Source organism: Patagioenas fasciata, chromosome 1, assembly GCF_037038585.1.
Source record: "Patagioenas fasciata isolate bPatFas1 chromosome 1, bPatFas1.hap1, whole genome shotgun sequence".
NCBI classification, from domain to species: domain Eukaryota; kingdom Metazoa; phylum Chordata; class Aves; order Columbiformes; family Columbidae; genus Patagioenas; species Patagioenas fasciata.
This window is the reverse complement of record NC_092520.1, coordinates 157,737,062-157,756,124: the sequence shown is the minus strand read 5'-3', so window position 1 is coordinate 157,756,124 and position 19,063 is coordinate 157,737,062. Positions and strand designations below refer to the sequence as shown.

The 19,063-nt window shown below is 40.0% G+C and overlaps 1 protein-coding gene across 7 annotated transcripts in view; it reads left to right on the top strand.

Moving 5' to 3' along the window:
- The window catches only part of LARGE1 (LARGE xylosyl- and glucuronyltransferase 1), a 291,854-nt gene that overhangs the window by 173,759 nt on the left and 99,032 nt on the right, over positions 1-19,063 (top strand). For all 7 annotated transcript variants that reach the window (XR_011735698.1, XR_011735697.1, XR_010651410.2 and 4 more), the window contains exon 6: positions 1,736-1,907. Coding sequence is in view for 3 of the 7 variants with exons in the window: in XM_065838648.2 (XP_065694720.1) it covers positions 1,736-1,907 (172 nt within the window). In the remaining 4 variants the exon portion in view is untranslated. The remainder of the gene's footprint in view (positions 1-1,735; positions 1,908-19,063) is intronic.

Genomic DNA, 19,063 nt, shown 5'->3' with positions numbered 1-19,063 from the left:
GGGAGACAGAAGCTCTATTTCTCTTCTAAGTACCGTACAAATGAGAGAGAAAGCAAGCAAGAAAAAATGAAATAAGCATGATGGCTCTTTAGACTCATAAGTAAAACCATGCTCCCTGTTACTTCACTCTCTAAGTGCTTTCATAGTGGTTTGTACCAGAGTCTTAGCATTACTTGCTTGTGCTACTTCTGGCATTCTGCAGTGCACGAGTAAATAATATGTAAATGTGTGTAGGTGACAATGACAGCCAGTGGCCACATACAAATTATATGTACAGACAAGAGAACACACAAATAGATACCTTAAAAAGAAAAATCTTCACACTTCAGTTTGCACTTTCTGTTTTGGCGTTGTTTTAAGATATCATACTTTTCCTACCTTTCGCCTTAAAAGTTGTATGCCGTTTTAAAGGGAAAAGAGCAGGTCAGCTTACATTGGCAGAGGCCTTGTTGCTTTATATTCAAAAATAAACACACTGTAAATAGCTCTTATTAGCCTTTTTTCAACCATTCTTCCAACACCCAAATAAAGTTTAAGAACCCTTTCTATTATAGGAAGGTTTTCCTGAAGGATTTTGGAGTAAATGAGCTCCTCTGTGCAAAAGCTATTTCACATAATAAACTTCAGAATGACAGTGAATATATACAACAAAATAAATCTTCTCAGTTTTATGAATGTGCTTAGTTTCTGCCTACTTTCTCCAAAGTATAACATGCCAGGACAAATCCTAAAATCTGTCTCAGGTCCCCTGTAGACAAAATACTAATTGATGTTAATCGGAGCATGACTCAGGGGAAGACTTAAAATCTGAGAATTGTAGTACATGCCCTTTAAAACATTAAACGAGGAGATTCAGAGAGTGTCATACGAACTTTTCAAAAACTTCTATATCCCACTTTCAGCAGTGACTTCTAAGATTTAAGAATTTGAGTTGCACAGAAAAAAGAAGAAACATAGCTCATGGAATATCCTAGTGCCAGTAGTACAATGAAAATTGAGTTTCTTCTCCCAGCTTATCGTAGAAGCTGTAGAAATGTTCTGTTTAGCCCCTACTGAAGAAATGTAAATGTTTGGGTTTGCCTCTTTGATACATAACGAACAAAAAGTGTGGCTAAAAATGTTCTCTCACTTTCTCCACATTTGAGCGTATCTCTGTGTTGTCACTAGCTCTAAAGATGTGAGGCTTAAGGAAAACTGGAGTTTTTAAAAATCAATTTTTTTGCAATTTTCTGGCACTTTTTTCCAAATTCTGACCTCCAAATCTGTAAGAAATAAAAGGAAAAGAAGTTATGTTTATTACTTCTCCTTCAGAGTCAGAAAGTTCTGGGAGTGGCAAACACAGATGTTTTTGTTTCGTTTGAAAATGAAAGCAATATATGATACACCTGGAGTTTTGTTTTAAAAATATATTTCAATTTTGTCGGAATATGTGGATGTCTCAGAATGGATTGTGCCAGGTTGGAAAGGCTCAACTGATTTTAAATATATTGTGAAAAGCAGTTGCTTCAAATAACTTTTTTTTCCAAGCTTTCAGAAACTTCAGCGTATTTCAGAGCTTCTGAAGTTAATTTAAAAGTAGGGGTTTAGATTAATGTTTCCACATGGCATTTTATGGTGTTGTATTGCTGATACTCCGAGATCTTCCAGTGTTACAAGAAGCTGGTGTGAGGAAGCGTTTCTCTCTCTAATTAAGATTCTTTTTTCTTCCTCTTTCCCACTTCCCATTTCCTGTCAGTCGGAAGTGTCTTGGATCCCCAACAAACACTACTCTGGGATTTACGGGCTGATGAAGTTGGTTCTGACTAAGACTCTACCTTCCAATCTTGAGCGAGTCATTGTCCTCGATACAGACATAACATTTGCCACTGACATTGCTGAGCTATGGGCCGTCTTTCACAAGTTCAAAGGTATTCTAATGACTTTTTTACTGTCTTTATTTGTGGGGGAGGGAGAATAGTAATGCAAACAGTCCAACAAGGGTAGAAGGGCTATCTGAGTTTTGTTAAATGTTTTCACTCTTTTGATCTTTGGTGTTTCAATATAATGGTTCGGTTTGTGAGCTCTTTCCTCAACAATGTTCCATATAGAATGATTGGCATTTATTATCCATGTAGTTTGTTTTATTCATCTTATTATTTGTGACAGGTGAGAGCTTGACAATACAGTAGATGATAAAGAATTATGAGCATGCTGCAGTGAGCTACCATTCAAGCACCTGTTGGTGGTCAGTACTTGGAAGAACTTGTTTTGTATTACTTTTTATTAATAAAACCCAATTATTACTTGCAGTATAACTCCTCCATGTTACCACTGGAAATGAATGAAGTTAGGATCATACTTGGATGATGGAGGAGGACGAAGGGGGCAGATTTAGAGAACTGAATAGAAATAAATTACAGCTTGCTCCTCTTAATGAGTTGATCAAGGGCTCTGGATTTAAGTATCCACCTAAAGGAGTTTTCTTTACCTATACGTGTTTTCCACAGTTCCTTGAAAAACTTCTTGGTAATTTGACTGGAAACTATGCTTTCGGTGTAACTGTATAAGGAGACGATCACAAAAAAAGTTCCCCACTACCCAGTCACAAACCAGAGCGCTTTCCTGGCTAACACACTGCTAAAACCATTTAGTTCTCGCAGGCTCCACTATTGCCAGCTTTTGATTTCAGAGTCAGAGATGTGCCTGGTTGTTCTTACCCTCAGAATATGTAGTGGAGTGCTGGTAAGTGCAGAGGCATTCCAGTATCCTGGTTTGAAGATTTACAGCCCCATAAAAGTGTAGCCTTGATGCATATCATCAGCTCTCTTAAAATCACCTCAAGCAAAGTCAACCTAAGCAAATGGAACCATTTATTTACAGAAGCGAAAATAAACTGCTCTGTTAGAAAGGTGACAGAAAAAAGAGCACATTTACTGTACTTAGCCCATACTGAAATCCAGAAGGCCTCTTTCCTTTTCCCAGTACTCAGCTAATGGGCAGGAGCTGTTATCTTCAGCTCTACAGTCAAGGACTGTGTTTTAGTGTTGGCTTCTCTGTGTATTTTTTTCCTTTCCCTTACAGAATCATAGACCCATAGAATAGTTTGAGTTGGAAAGACCTTCAAAGGTCATCTGGTCTAAACCCCTAAAATGAGCAGGGACATCTTCAACTAGATCAGGTTGCTCAGAGCCCCATCCAGCCCAGCCTGGAATGTCTCTAGGGATGGGGCATCTACCACCTCTCTGGGCAACCTGGGCCAGGGTTTCACCACCCTCAGTGTAAACAATTTCTTCCTCATGTCTGGCCCTTCTCTGGACACATTGATGTCTTCGGCAAGCCAGAAGCAATCACTTTTATACTTAACTGAGCTATTCACAAACTTGCTTCATTAAGGAATGTAAAGTTTTTTCCTCCTCTTCAGGTACTGTTCAAACCTCTTCACCAAGCCTTTCCCTACACTAAACCTTGAGTTTCATATAGACATATACCTTGACAACCACAGTTTACAGAAATGTATGCATGGGGAGTAACGCTGTGCTATTGTACTGGCTCACTGTGTGCTATTGTCCCATGAATAGTAATATTTTACTGAATATGGTGTATTAGCATAATGTAGCAGGTACAGAAATGTGTATAAACTGAATTTGGGCATAGAGCACTGTATGGTCAAAGATAGCAAAATCTGAACTGAGACAATGAGGGGGATCATCTCCTTGCTTATATTTTGTGTCATAGTTTCAACAAAGGTCCCTTGCTTTTTACTGGGGAAAGAAATCAAGCATAAAGACTGCTTACAAAGAAAGGGATATGGAGCAGAGTCAGGCCTAAGATTGAAAAAAATACAAATAAAAAATGCAGAAACATGGAGAAGGATAATTACTGGAAGTCAAAAAGTGGGTATAAGTCAATCTCCATAGATTGAGGCAAACTTGTTCAGCTGATTAGAGCTGTGGAAAGCTCTCACTTACACATGGAAACAGAATTCCTGTGCTTTGTCAGCCCTCATAACATTTGTATCACAACTCCCAAATGCATGATTTTGTAAATGGTCCAATCTGTCTTTTTAATTCCAGCTGACCACCCGCTTCTCCACAAGATTTTAATCCTGGCAATAAACTGATCAGTGTCTACATCTGGTCATCTCCCAGATGGTCATGCACAAAGAATTAATGGAACAATTCCATAGTCCCAGGAGTTGATCAGAGTGGGAGAGGACTTTGGAATGCACATATGCCCAGAACACTGAGCCTAACTGTTGGGAAGGAGGGAGAAATGAAAGTGTCTGAGCACAAGCTTGTGTCCCAGCCTGTATCATAGGGTGCAGTCTTGTTAGGCAAAGACTCAGTGGACATAGATCATCCTGAAAAGCAAGGGCAAGTAAACTGGAGAGATACTGTTGCTCTTTACTGCTTTGTAAAAGATTGGTTTAAATCATATAGTCAATTTGTCCTCAGTGTCTCTTTATTTCTCCTACCAGCATTACAAAAGATTCAAATGATGTCTCATATCATTAGCCCCAAATATTCCTCTAAACGATCTGTTTTTAAAGTAGTGTTTTGATCTCGTCCTTGTTTCTCCCTCAGAAGCTTCAGGCAAGTTTATGAAGATTTCTTTGGGACAGTCTAGTTTGTTTTTTGAAATATTACTTAAACAGAAGAGAAATAAAACTCCCATGAAGGGAAGTTCTGCTCTCCAAAGGAACCTGACACTACACCCAACCCCAGCTTGGAGGACAACTTTAGAACCAGAGGCTCTCTTTCTAGATTTGTAGGAGTAGTGATTATAAACCTGCTTGTACCAGGATGTTGTTTGAACAAATAGAAGAATTTTTCACATCAGTGCAGGAAAGGCGAGAGCTTCCTTCCATGAGTTGCTGCAGGGCAGCCGGTAAGATGGTCCAGCACAGCCTCTTGCAATTTACAGCCACACAGAACAAGAGAGAAGGTCTGTGATTCTTTCTGTGCCTAGGAAGACTTTTCTTCCAAGCAAAAAATAGTGACAAAGAGACACCAGTAGCTCAGATTCCTTTTTTTTTTCTAGGACACCAGACTTAGAAGACACTCAGATTCAGGATTGTCTTGCAACATAACCAGGTCCAATTTCCTGTACAGAAAGGCCCATAGCATGTTTTAAATAGCACCTGCCATACACAGTATCCTTGTTCTGCAAAGGTTCTTCTTCCTGTCGTCTTAAGAGTTGCTGAAAAGATCAGACACTTGCATAGTAACTTAATATTTTAGGTGGTGAAGCTCCTATTACATTCACTCTGTAGATGGAAAAAAGGGAGTAGGATTCCTTTGTAAGTTATTGCTCTTCTGCCCTTTTCTGATAAGCTCTTTGCATACAACCTTACAATAAATGATCCAACTATTCTGTGACTGAGTGCAGAAATTAGGGCTGTATATACGTGATTTTATTTGAAAATCTCTTCTTTGAAGTAGTGACCTTAGGCTTTGGGAGAAATTCACCCCTCTCTTTGGTAGCCTGAAACAGGGTCTCTCAAGCAATGTAACATTTAAAAATTTCTCTGAGCAGTTACTGTGGGTTGTATAATTATTATTCCTTTTATATGCAGGCTTCAATCTCTATGCATAAATATGTCTTTGGGAACTAGTAACTTAAATTTCAGGAGCCAGATCCAGCTTTTCAGCTGGGATTTGGACATTTCTGCTTTAGCCTCATTCTCTCTCGCTCTTCCAAAGATAAGCAGTCTGTTTCTCTAGGACAGATAGATACCTCCAAAATACTGACTTCAAAGGTGTGAGACTGCAGCCAGTCTGGTGAAGATAACCTGTCAGGCATGTTTTCTTTGACGTAGTTGACACTGATTATGTTTTCTATTCATCTTTCACTGGATTTTGACAGTTCTAAACTTGAGAAAGCATCTAGCCTAAGGGCAGAAGAGTGGGACTGTAGATCATATGCGTTCTTGGATGAAGAGCTGCAAAGTGTTTCAGACAGCAAGGATTAGTGTAACCAATATGCTTTTATTGCAGAAATTGTGTGAATTCTTCTGAGAAAAGAGTCAGTCCAAAGCTATGCTCTCTGCCATCAATCTTAAAGTTCTTTTAAAGGCCACATCGCTAATTGTTTTATTATTCTTCTCACCCAAACTCTTGGTACTGAAATGTGGGTTCTTTTTTCCAAGCTTCTGATTTTTGACTTTAACTGTATGTTAAATGTGGATTCTCAAGAGCTTTCATTGTAAATGGTATTGTGAATTTATTTGGGACCTGACTGTAACAGTCACCACAATTACCTGTGTTACAGGTTGCGGTTCCAGTCAGGATCACAGCCTCTTTGTGCACATATAAATAGCAAGAGGCCGTCTTTGTGCTTTACCTGCTGTCAGGTGACAATTCTTGTGTCTGCCTGGTTCTTTTGGGCCGTTGCTATGTATGAGTCACAGCTGAGACCCACAAATGAGGCCTGAATAATCCCTGTAGAGATCAGTGTTGAGGGACTCTGTGTTAAGTTCAGTGGCACATTTAAGGGCATTATGATATTTTTAAGTACATGTGGGAGCTCAGATGTTATACTGAACTGTGATGTCCTATTATTACATTTCAGTCTCACGATCTGTATAGCTGATACGACACACATTTTAAGTGCTTTTAAACAGCAGAGACTGGATAGTACATAACTAGCGTATTTCAAGTAACTACTTGTAGATTAAGTCATCCAGAGAGTATAAACTACAATTCATGTTCATCTGTGCAAGTAAGTCTTCTCTGGAAAGCTGATGAAGGCAGTAAGGTGGAATCACCTACCTCCATTAACCAAGCATCCAAGAAGAAGAAATAGCAAGCTTGATAGGAAGACTGAGATTCCCATATTCATACTTTGCATGAATAAATACACATTATGGAAGCTGTTTGCTTTGTGTCAGGAGCTCAAACAATGATAAAAATCCATACTGACATCAAAAATACCAGAAAAGGTCAGCAGCGATTTTGGTGCAGGATCAAGTGCCCACAGCTGAAAAGGGATTGGCATATAGTCAATCCCAAACTTTAAATTTGCAAACACTCAGTGTGTGGGTGATTTGGCGTATTGCTCTGCAGAACGCCTGAGGTAACAATCTAGGTTCATGCTATTTTTGCAGCTTCTTCAGGAAAAAGAGCAAATAAAAAGACCAAAAATCACAACCAACACAAAATTCAACATCTCATGTAGGTGGTTTAGTAGTGATATTCCTACAAGAACTATTATGCATAAGGTTGTAATATGAAATGCATGGATAACTTTTTTATTTGCGTGTGAATTTAGTGTGCCAGAAAGTGAGAGCTGATGGCAATGGTGAGAGTCAGGCAGAGTCAGCAGGTGCTGTATAAATTTTCCTGAATTTGACTCTATCGGTGAAGCCTCCTTTTAATAAACTCTACCTGTCATAGACCTAGGCTCTTCTGCAAAGATTGCACTTTTTATAGGTATACCCTCATTGTGATGATGTAAAATATTCAGTTGTTGCCAAGATTAAAAATTAAAATTCATTGTCATCTGTGGCCGACGCCAGGATTTGAGCCACAGAATTCATTCTGGGCAGGTTCTGTAGTCCAGTCTGCCAGTTTACACTGAGTAAATCATTAAAGCTTCCACGGATCATTTTGAGACAGGATCTCTGCGGGCTGTAGCGCTGTTTGTGTTAAATCCTGCAGAGATCTTTCTGTTCCTTCTGGTCAGTACAATAGGTTTTCTTTTCTTACTAATCGAGAGAAAAGCATTAGCAACGTGCACCTTAGTGTGTGTAAAAATCCATGGTATGAGTCAGGCCTTTTGTGAAGGAAACAGGATCACATTGTAGCAGAGTGCAATAATAAAATTGTCAGGCAGCTATTAAAATAGCTTAAATTTTTCTGAATTTTTATAGGTGTCTAAAAAGGCCGAATGCCACTTGTCTTTGCTCATAAAAGGAACATCTGTTAGGTTCTGAAAGATTTGTGTAAGTGTTTAATGGTGAGACTACAGTACATAGCTCATCCTAGGGTTGTTCCACAAATGAAATACATTTTATCTTTGAAAAGGTCCCTGTGGAGACTCTATCTGCTTAAGATTTTCTATTCCTGATTGTTATATCGTGGTGTTTTCTTCTTTTCTGCTGCAGAAGCTTTGAAGCTTCACTGATAAAAAATCCTATTTGTTAGCTACAGCTGATAGAAATGTTGGGGTTTGTCATGCTCCTCTGTTTTACGATGCTGTTGTTATCATCTGTGTGTGAAACTACAGGAGTGAACACTGATTTATCTTGGTGAAGAGCTGAAGAAAGTAAGGATTTAGGATATTCATAAAAAAGACAAGTTTCTGTGACTGGAGGTTAATTTGGCTGATTTTAATTAGGAGAGGATCAAGCAAAAAGATGGGACTTACTGATTCTTTGGGTCTAGGTAAAAACACTTCTGTCTCTCCATCCTTGTCAGATACACTGACTGGCTGGAAGACTTTTTTCCTTTTCCTTTTTTTCTCTTTTTTTTTTTGTTCCTAATTGCAGTTTGCTTTGCTATGATATTCCTTTATTGAGGAGGCACTATGTAAGAAAGTTGACCTCAGTAAATGAGCTCTAGGGGAGAAAGTTTATTGTATGGTCAACATATGCACATTGTAGTTTATGGGTTTTAATGTGACAAGGGACATAATCAGAAAATTCTGATTATGAATTACTGCCAAAATAGAATGGCTACAGTTTCTGAAACATCTGTAGTTCTTTTTTAGCTGAATGGTTCTTTGTCTGTTTCTGCCATGAGGCAGAATTATTTAGAGGTGAAAGGCCAACAGTGCACAGAAATTGGATATAACTCATGGTGGGGGAAAATTATAAAATAAAATAAAATAAAATATCTGGGTTCTTTATTTTTCCATTTTGATTTCCAAGGGATACCCTTTGGTCATTGTTTTCAACCTTTTTCCCAGGGGCGCTAGGAATGTTGCAATTAAAAATGAAAGATGAAATTCTTTTGCCATCTTTTGATTCCACAACTGGAGTTTTCAGAATGAAAACCCACAACATAAAACAAGATTTGCACTAAAAGCTTGTTGGCAACACTGAAATGGTGAGGACTTCTTTCTACCTTCTCAACACCAACCTAGTGCATTATTTTTCTCCAGTCTTTGTTAACCTGCCACTCATTCTACAGCTGCCTTTTTGGCTTGGATGCTATTATGCATCAAACACCAAACTAAACATTGTATGACTCACACAATGTTAAAGCAAAAAGCAGTTTCTGTCCCCTGTGAGCTCTTTCTTCGGGATTTAAAGAGACTTTAATTCTGTTAATCTCAAGTACTCCAACTGTGGAGAATGGATGTTAGAGCTTTTTGAATTGCCTTGCAAATGTTTATTGAGAAAAATCTGGGCAGAGCACGGCATCAGAGGAACAAAGTGCATATCCCCATCCCCCTTGACTAGCAGAAGCTGTGACTTTCCAGAAGCTAGAAAATCCAGCTCCCAGAGGGTAGACGCTGAAAGAAGGAGCATTTCTGCTTTGTGTGTTTGTTCTTGGCAGAGGAAAAGTGCGTTCTGGGAACGCCAGTAGGCTGTGCTGAAATGAAAACAGTGGGAGGGAACAAACTGAGGAGGAAAGGAATAGGAACCCTCCATCCCAACTAAAGAAAGGAAATCAGTCAGGAGTTTCTGTCCAGTGAGAAATGTTTTGCATTGATGGTTTTCTCCTGCAATCTGTTCACCTTCTTCTGCAATAATAGGCATGCTCCCTCTCCAGATACGTTTAGTAGCTCTGCCCCATCAGCTCACGGTTTGTTTAATTGTAAGTTTTTCTAGAGGGCTATTAAAATAACCCAAAACTCCAATGTCTGGTCATCTTCTTGGATGAAGCACACAAATTAAGTCCCTATACTACTCCCTTTGGTCAGTCACTCTGTGTTCCCTAGGTGACAGAAAAGCAGAGCAAGTGTATGAGCAGCTAGCGAATATGGAAGGAGTGGCAACCTGTCCATCATTCCAATTAATAATGTGTAATGATGGTTCACCTCTGCATGTGTGAAAAAGCCAAGCAGATGAGGCACATGGGTCATTCACGTAACAAATTAAGTTTACTCTAAGGTTTGATAGTTATATTACCAGGACTAAAGAAAGAAAGATATTTAATAGATAGGTTTCCGTGCGTAAGGCCCTCATTCTAATCACATGCAATCTATCAAGCATATATGCTTTTCACAGTTCTTTGTGATATGCATTATAATAATGTGATATTCTGTTTTCTCCCTCTCTGAACCAAGCATATTCTCTGAGCTTACCTTGTTGTGCATTAGCAATCCATATTTTTAAGGACCTAAGGCCCCATTTCCAATTACAAAGCTCTCATCTGAGGTTTCACCTCTTTGGTTTCATGCTGCAAATTACGTCTGTAATACTCTCCTTGGCAGCACATGGATTTACATAGAGTAAAGTGGCATAGGGAATATCTGTCTCACAGGCTCAAGCTGGAAGGTAGAATGCGTTAACCAGAGGTCAATGGCATGATTGTCCCATCAGCAGGATGAGTGCGTGGTAGTGCTCTCTGCACAACCAGGGAAGAGGGAGAAGAGTGTACAAAATTAAACCTACTCATTACATAACTGAACTCAGGCTGTGTACAAATGCACCATGAGCAAAAAACTGGACAGTTACATGAGCTGAAAGTTAGATGTGTTATCGAAATCCATAATCAGTCCAGTTTTGTGGAAATAGTAGAAACCTCACAGACTTCCTTTTCCCAAGTAATATAGAGAACAGGGGATGTTTGAACCCCTTGAGCCCCTTATTTTGACCCCCAGGCTAAAAGAAAGAAATAGGCATGTCTGTAATGGCCCACTTTCTTCTGTATGTCCCAAGTGCCTTTATTTTACTTAAATCTCAAGCTTGCTTTGCTCCATGTTCACAGTAATTTCTGGCTTGCATTCAGCATAGGCCAAGCAGTTAAATTAAATGAAGGAGCTTTTCTCCTGCTGACCCTTTCCTCAAATTAAATCTTTTATGTCTGTTGAGACGCTGCTAACAAGAAGATTTTTCTCCTCGCCCTTCCATATACATTCCAACAGGTGACTGATAAACAGCAAAACTCAGGGACCAAGTCTGTCCACAACTTTTCTGTGGTTTTATATTATTTCCTGAATTTATTTGCGGTGTAATTCATGGTTTGGGCTTAAGTGTCAAATTTGGTGATCTGCAACACCCTCCATTGCACAAGGGCTGGTCCTGAATAGGATTTGGAACTGAAGTGCAAAAACCATAGCTGCAGGAAATCCTGTGCAAGTTCATGTCAGTAAGAGGGATGCACATTCAAGATTTTCTGGTGAAGACCCAGGGCAATTTGTGTTTCCTTTGCACTGCCTGAATGCTTAAAAGAGTCTCAAGACCTCAGCTGATGCTGTTCCTGCATGGGAATGCCTTGTGTCAGCTGCTTCTGGTCCTCATGGTTCTGGGATTCTTCTGGACTAGGACTGAACATGAAGGCAGAACAGCTTCTTGAGAGCCATTAACTACTGACACGACTAAGTCAAACTCTGAAGCTACTTACATCCGTGTTTGGGGATGTGGTGTTTTTTTCTATCTGCTTAGGGACTGGGGGAGCTGTCAGATAAGTGCTATTCTGTCACACCAAGAGAATTTGTGTGAGGGGAACAAAGGTGAAGGTGTATAGCAAAGAAGGTGTTGGAGTGTTCAGTGGTGCTGTTAACCAGCAGGCCATACCTTGAACCATCCCAAGGCTGAGGACGTAGCACGTGCTTTCTGCTTCTGACCTTCTGAGATATGTAGCTTTGAGCCCTACCGTGAAGTGAGCCATCATATTCTTTCTCATACAAAGTTGTCCTTGGCTGACGCGATGCTACCACTCTTCTGCCATCAACACAAAATGCCTGCCAGTTTATGCTCACAGCAACTTGCAGAAATGCACATCGCCACTGAAGCTGGCTCAGGATCTCCTGAACTTCATTAATTCATGGCATTACCGTGTCTTCCTGCACATGTTATGTTTAATAGACAGTAGTAATGTTTCCTTCCTGCATGCTTCAGGGCATGATTATTGCAGGTGCCAAGTGGCATTCTGAAGGGCTGTCTAAAGGCTTTTTGCCAGCCTGCTTCAGAGTTGTATTGGCACCAATTTTTACAGTATTTGGAGTTTCAGGCACTTTTCCATACTACTAAGAAACGATGAGCTGAATATTGCTACTCTGGTTTCCAAAAATCCTGAGAGAGCACATCTCGGCTGGTGTAAACAAGCTTTATAAAACATTGGACTGAACAGGATGACGCTGACTTACATCAGTAAAGAAGTCTAGCTCCTATATTCCCCGATTTACGTAAACATTCCTGCTTTCAACTTACATCTGCTTTTGTAGGCTAACTAAAAAAAGGTATGACTAGTTGAAGGAGCAGTCTTTAAATACGCTCTCCTTTCAACTCTGGACCCCTGAGATGGGTCACAAGTAAAAAGAGTTGGGTGACCTCAGCCAGGTCTGACGTGCATGAAGGCTGAAGCACATAAGCAGGACAGCAAAGGGACGTGCTGCTGGGGTATGAGTTTTGAGGCACCTCGGCAGAATTCGAAGATGTTTGCACACTGTCAGTTCCGTTCTCACAATCATGTAATTCTTTCAAACGTAATATTAGGAAGTGGACATTGCTTGTAGGTAAATGAGAAAAGAGTGGAGATGGAAAGTGGGATTGAATAGACAGGATACTGAGCAGGAAAGAAAGAACAGGAAAAGAGAGAAGTGGCAACACGTCCCAAGTTAGTCGAAGTTATTTATATTGAAACCTATCTGAGATTAGCTAAAAATGTCATATGTATCAGTCAATTTCTGTGAAGCTATATAGAAGCAAGTGTATGTACCAAGAAATTTTCTGCATTTCCTTGGCAGCAGCATCTGACTATAAGAAAAAACTTGCCAAGGAAATAATGAAGTAGCATTTAAGAGCTAACCCAGAATTTAATTCAGTGTAATTTTGGCCCATTCCACCTGTGAGGTGGGTAGTGCAGATATTATCCTCACTTGGCTTCAATCAGCAATTAGTCCAACTGCCACTTGTTTAAATTTTTTTTGCTCTATGGTGCAAGAGCTCTGCTTGTGGACCAGTGCTTCTTGTTTCTAAAAGAGAGTGGTAAGACTCATTGCCGTGAAACCAACTGGTTTTCTTCCTCTTCCTACAGAGCTTTGATCGTTATGACACCCAGTCTCGTCTTTTTGTGGGGTAGGAGGGTTGAGAATGCTTTGTAGAATTTAGAAGAGCAGCGATGAAGCTCCATTTTTGTGATTTTTTTGCTTTGGTTTTATGCTATTGCTTTTAAAGATTTAGTTGCTATAACAACCCCAAGCAGTCCTGTATTACCATAGAAACGTGCTGTTGTGGGTGACAGTTTTTATGAGAAGCTTTTTTTTTTCCTTTCCTCTTCACGTAGTGAGTTTAACACTGGCCTTTTTACAGGTATATCACAGTGCACTACAGGGGTTCCACAAAGTGTCAGAATGATTTAATAAACAACAAAAATGAGGCATATACTTAAATCCAGGAAGAAAATCGGAGGTCATGGTTGACTGAGAACAGAAGAAGAGTGAAAGTAAATTCTGGTTGCTTAACTTGGAGATCAAAAGTATTGAGCTTAGAGTAGGACTGGCTAATCAGTCCACATGAGTAAACACTCAAACAAAACCACAGCGAAGCAAGAGTTAGGGTTTAGATTATGTACCAGGGAGTTAGTATGAAAACAACTTGTCATGATGGTCATAGTTATCAAAGGATGGGACTGCTTTAATGTTCTCTGCATGGGGCTACTTCTCGAGCCTACTTGGAGGCTGAAGTGAGAGCTGCCGAATGAGGCAGCCCCCTTACAAAGCACTGCTTCGTGCTGAGAGCCGCTTCCAGCCGCATACTGATAGCCCACCAGCGCCGGCGTGTTGGCTGTGACTCGGCAAGCCCTAAATTGTTTGGGATCTGTCTGTACTGAGGACTTTCCCTCTCCCTGTGTGATAGCTTTAATGACTGCGCTCTGCAAAGTCTCCTGGGTTTGTAAAGGATGGTAATGGAGCTTTTCCTTCCAGAAATCTACATCTCCATCTACTCGTTACTTGGCTCTCCTGGAGCAGTGGAGCGCTGGAGCATATCAGCTCCCCTAACTCTTGATAGATTACTGTGCCTCTTCATTACCAAGCTTCAAATTAAAGTCATGGACTGGTCACAGACCATTTACTCCATCTCAGTAAACCATTGTAGTACAGAGTACACAGTTACAGGTTCATGATTTTATGACAAGCCACACAGCTTATTTGGGAAGAGGATACACACGTATAGCCAGACAGCTGTGGAGATTGTTATTGATCAGTATTGTTACTGGTAGACAAAAGTCTTATCAGTCTCCTGTAATCAGTTGCATTAATGATGAAAAAACTTTTCGTTCCTGATATGCATGTTTTAAATAATATAAAACCTTCCAGTTAGGATCTTGCAAGAGTTCCCTTTGCGAAGGTCAAGCAGGCAGCAGGGAACGACATGAAATTCAGACATGTTCAGACCCCTCTGTGAGCCTAGACAAGTCTGCTAGTACTTGCTCTCATTTGACCCTCAGTTCTCCAGGCTTCATTCATAATTTCTCAGCCCTACCTGGGAGTGATGATGAGAGGGAAACAGGATTTCCTTCCTGCTTTCTGAAAGCTTCCCTCTAACCTGTTCAGAGGCTTGAAATCCTAGGATGCTCCTTATCCTTAATTTTTATGGTATTCAAAATCCCATCCATGATCTTGGAAGTTTCCAGATGAAACCAATTCCAAGATTTGTTAGACAAAATTCCTTCATTGCTCTTCTTCAACTGCTTTCTCTAGTCAAGAAGTTTCAGATGAATAAATCAAAGGTTAAAGTTAAATGTTCCAAATTCTTGCTTCTCCTTTTCCTTTACATCCTGATGACATGTTGGCTTCAACTCCATGAAAAAAAAACATTGTAGCTGAACTTCAGAGGGACTTTTATATCACCTTGAAATTAATTCCTGTTTCAATTAAATTACTGAAGACCGACCACCATGCAATGTGATTTCTATTCATTAATCTTACTAACTAGCTACATTCAATACAAGTCCATTCTCTGAACAGTCCTTATTCCTCTAATGCAGAACAGGCTTCCACAGCCTCTACGTTTTGCCAGTCTTGCTGTAAACTTTGTGGTTCATAGTTGGATTTTATGGTTGGATCAGAAGATCTTAATTTTCTTAAGAGCTGGACTATGCGCAGATGCTCAAAGCTGCCCTCTTTTCCACTTGTTTAATAGTTAGAAAACTCACTGTTGAGCAGGACGTATGCATGTGTGGGTACTTAAAGAGCAATAATATAAAACCAAATGTTAGACATACCCTAAGCTTTTTAAGATTGCTTCTGCCAGTATTACGCTAAGGCAGCTGTTACCCTTTATATGAGCTTCATTTTCAATGGAGCCCTCTATCAACAAATAATCCTTTCTTCAGTTTCATAGCTGATTTTTTTTAGTACTGTCTTGTCTGAGATTTTTGTATGAGGTGAGCTCAGATAAAGAAGCAAGACTGCAGTCCCAGGGAGCATGTTGGGGATGGATCTAGATCTGAATGTATAACTGTGCAGAGAGCGAATTAGTGGAGGTTTCATTTTAAAGTGAAGCAAAGGCAAGGAAAAGCTGCAGGTTGCAATTTGCTCTTTGCCAGCCCTGTAACAAACAAGAAGTTATCCTAGCCCATTGCATTTCTCTGGAAGTGTCAGTGTATTTGCAATACAGGACTTACACTCTGCGTTAGCCTGACCTAGCCTGTACAGTCAGTACCATTCAAGCGTGGGCAGCAAACACTACACTTGAATATCACTGCATTTCAGTGCCAATAGTTCTTCATGTGCTTCAGGGCTGTTTTGTCATTGCAGATGTGACACCAATGTTTGAGCTGCCTTGGTTTTCACCTTTCTTACGGTTTACAACCTTTTTCCTATCTTCCCCTGAGCATGTGTTTTCTATAGAGTATTGAAAACATTAGCCGCCGACACCTGAGGTTCATCTTCAGTTCCTTGCTGGAACACACTGTCTAAACTGGTGAGGCACACTTCACCAGGTATCCAGGTCTGTACTTAACCTTTCCCTAAAGGTACAGCGACTTTTTGATGAAGGCTGTTGTTTAGTCATAGAGTAAATAAACTAAAGCACTTGATACTGGATCAAAGTATCATAGACACCTAGCACTAAGTGGTAATCTGGTATAAATTCACTGTTTTGTTTCTGTTCCAAAATGTTAATGGATTAACTATTCTGAGAAACCTTACCCTGGATCAGATACCATCTGTCTTTCCATAGTAAGCCTAAAGTCAGCACAAACTCCAAATTGTGTGTTCTGGCTAATGCAATAGAAATGTCATTCTGTGCCCACATTTGATTATGTATCAGATTTGCTCTGCTGGGTGAATCAGTCATGAACAGATCCTGTATACTAATGAACACAGAGCCATCTCTGGAGTGAGGCTTGGACTAACTTTGTTGAAATATATTGCTCTAGGGTACCTTGCTATGTAAGCTTTGACTTTCACACTGAAGGCAGATGCCAATGCTAATTTCTTGGGATGAAGCTTGGAAGGCAGAATCTAAAGTAGAAGAAATTTGATTTTTGTGATCTCGAGCTATGATTAGTCCTAATTTATCCCTTGGTAGAAGAGGAAGAAGTTTAATCATTTCTCTAACAATATGTAAGGTCTCCAGGTTGTCAAAATTAAGAACTAAAGATTGGGTTAGAAATCTCTGGAAAGTGTGTTGAGACCTGGAGAGCACCTTTGATTATTTTCATCCTCTTGTGACCAGTGGTTGAAAAAGCAATGATAAACTCTGAAAGAAGCTGCAACTGGAGTTCAAGGCAGAGACAGGAGACCTGTGATTTAAGGCTGAGAGCTTTGAGGGGGGAGAAAAACCAAGTCACACTTATGTGTCCACCTCTGCAAAAGTGCACTGAGGATATGCTTCTTAAGACATCTAAAATACCTAGTACTTTTTGTTCTACTCTCCAGAGACTTGCCTCTGTCTGGCCTAGCTGTCTGGCGAAACATGAGTTTGTTCGTAGAAGCTTTGTACCTCTGGTGCCTTGTTCATTGTGGGTCCATTGTCAAAGGGCAAAGAGGAAGCAAACTCTTCCAGATGAGTCAGGATAAAGTACTGTAACAATTGCATTATTAGCCCAAAAGCTTGAAGCACCTTTCAAAATTACTGATACCCGTTTCCTGCCTTGCAAGTGGTATTAAGATCTCTCAGCAATATGTTGAAAGCAATTGAATATCATCCAGCGATTGCCATGAGTGAAGTTGTAAGTAATTAGTACTAACGATACTTATGAGGGAAAACAGGTGTGGTTGAGTCATGCTTTCCCCTTGTAGATTCAGAATGTACACAGACTGAAACTAGTTATTTAATTATATGTTAGGTTTGTTGCGGAGTTTCTTTATGTATTTCTAGTGCTCTTGGTGAGGAAGTACACCGAGATAGGAGGACATTGCAAGCATTTCTCCTGAGATCTCACCAGAAGTTTCAGTGTAATTGTGTAGAATTAATGTACTAAAAAATACTATTTTTCCCCACCAGGGGATCTTGCAAAACTGTGTGGCTTTTTCACTAAAAACCCAGTGCTACTAATGGGAGTTACGTAAGGGAGACATTTATAAGATTAGGCCAAGACCCTTGTCTCATTTACTGTAGACTTAATCCAGAGTAACTCCATTACTTTCATGTAAGTTATCCTTGGATTTATATTGGTGAAAAGGAGATGAGAATCCAGCTTTTAATTAGAAAGCAGTGCATACATGAGATGTACTGTGAGGTGTTTTTTTTCCCTAAGACAACAGATTTCAGTGAACAGCAAAGGTCTCCCAGAAGTAATCTTACCATCTATGCCTAACATAGAACCAGGAAAGCAGTTGATCCAGATATTTTTCTGAAAAATGAAAACCCATTAAGCTCTTAAAATTCAAGAAAAAAATGAGGAACCAAACTTCTGGAAACTGTGAAATGTAGATAAATTTGGTAATCATGAAAGAGAAGATGTGATAGCTTTCATGTAGCTCCGAAGAGCATGGGATTTGTCTGCTTATGCCTGAGCTCTAATTTAAAGTTTTCCTTTGTTCCGTTCACTGTAGCCCATGTCACAGTGGCGCAGCAGTGTTCCTGAAATGCTGTTGCAGTATCAAGAGCTGTTGATAATTGCTTGCCAAACTGATGTGATTCCTTGGCCATCACAAGATCCAGCTACAGGGTGGCAAGAGAAACAGTGGGATTTGACTGGCTGTACAGCACTGTTAAAAGGGTGTCTTAGAGATCCAGTGCTATAGAGGCGTTCTGCTGTGCCTGTCTGCTGTCAGCATTGACCAGGGCTTTTTCGCTCCACATCACTTAAAGTTTAAGCAAGACTCGGCATTAGAGGAAGGAGGATCTAACTCAACCAGTGGCTCAGTTCCAGGGAGCCCCACAAGTGAGAGGAGAACCGAGCGATTTCTGTCTCTCAGTTCCTGTGAAAAGCACAACAGATCATAGCTCTCCATCTTTATTTTCTTATATACTGCATTCCAACAATTTCCACCCCATTCACTATTTCTCTTCATTTTGGTTTCTATTCCTCAAGCTTATTAAATTGTGCTCTTTCCAGGATGATCTCTTTTCCTTATTTGCTCATTCTCTCTGTTATCCCTCTAGGTCTCTCTGTAATGTTTCTAGCCTGGTGTTGTGTGAAATAGCTCTCAATTTAGTGACAGCTACACTGGTAATCACAGTGGTTTTTACCCCACTTTCAGTACTGTTGCTGTTCAATTGGACAGCTTCTGCTGAAGAGAATTGGGGAATTTTAACAGCCTGAGATATCACGGGTCAGAATTTATGGAACTGGCCAGAGCTCCAAATGAGAAGCATGTATGGCACCAGTACACGCTTTTTGTAGCTACGAAATAACTGCAGGATTCTGATTTTATTTTATATGCCATTTTTTTCCTTCCCTTTATTTTTACTTTAAGGTTTAATCCTCTCTTTAAAATTTTCCTGAGTCATGCGTTATTAGTTTCATAGCCAGTTCAGCCATGCCGTTCCGAATGCTTCTGCTTTTATGCTGAGCAT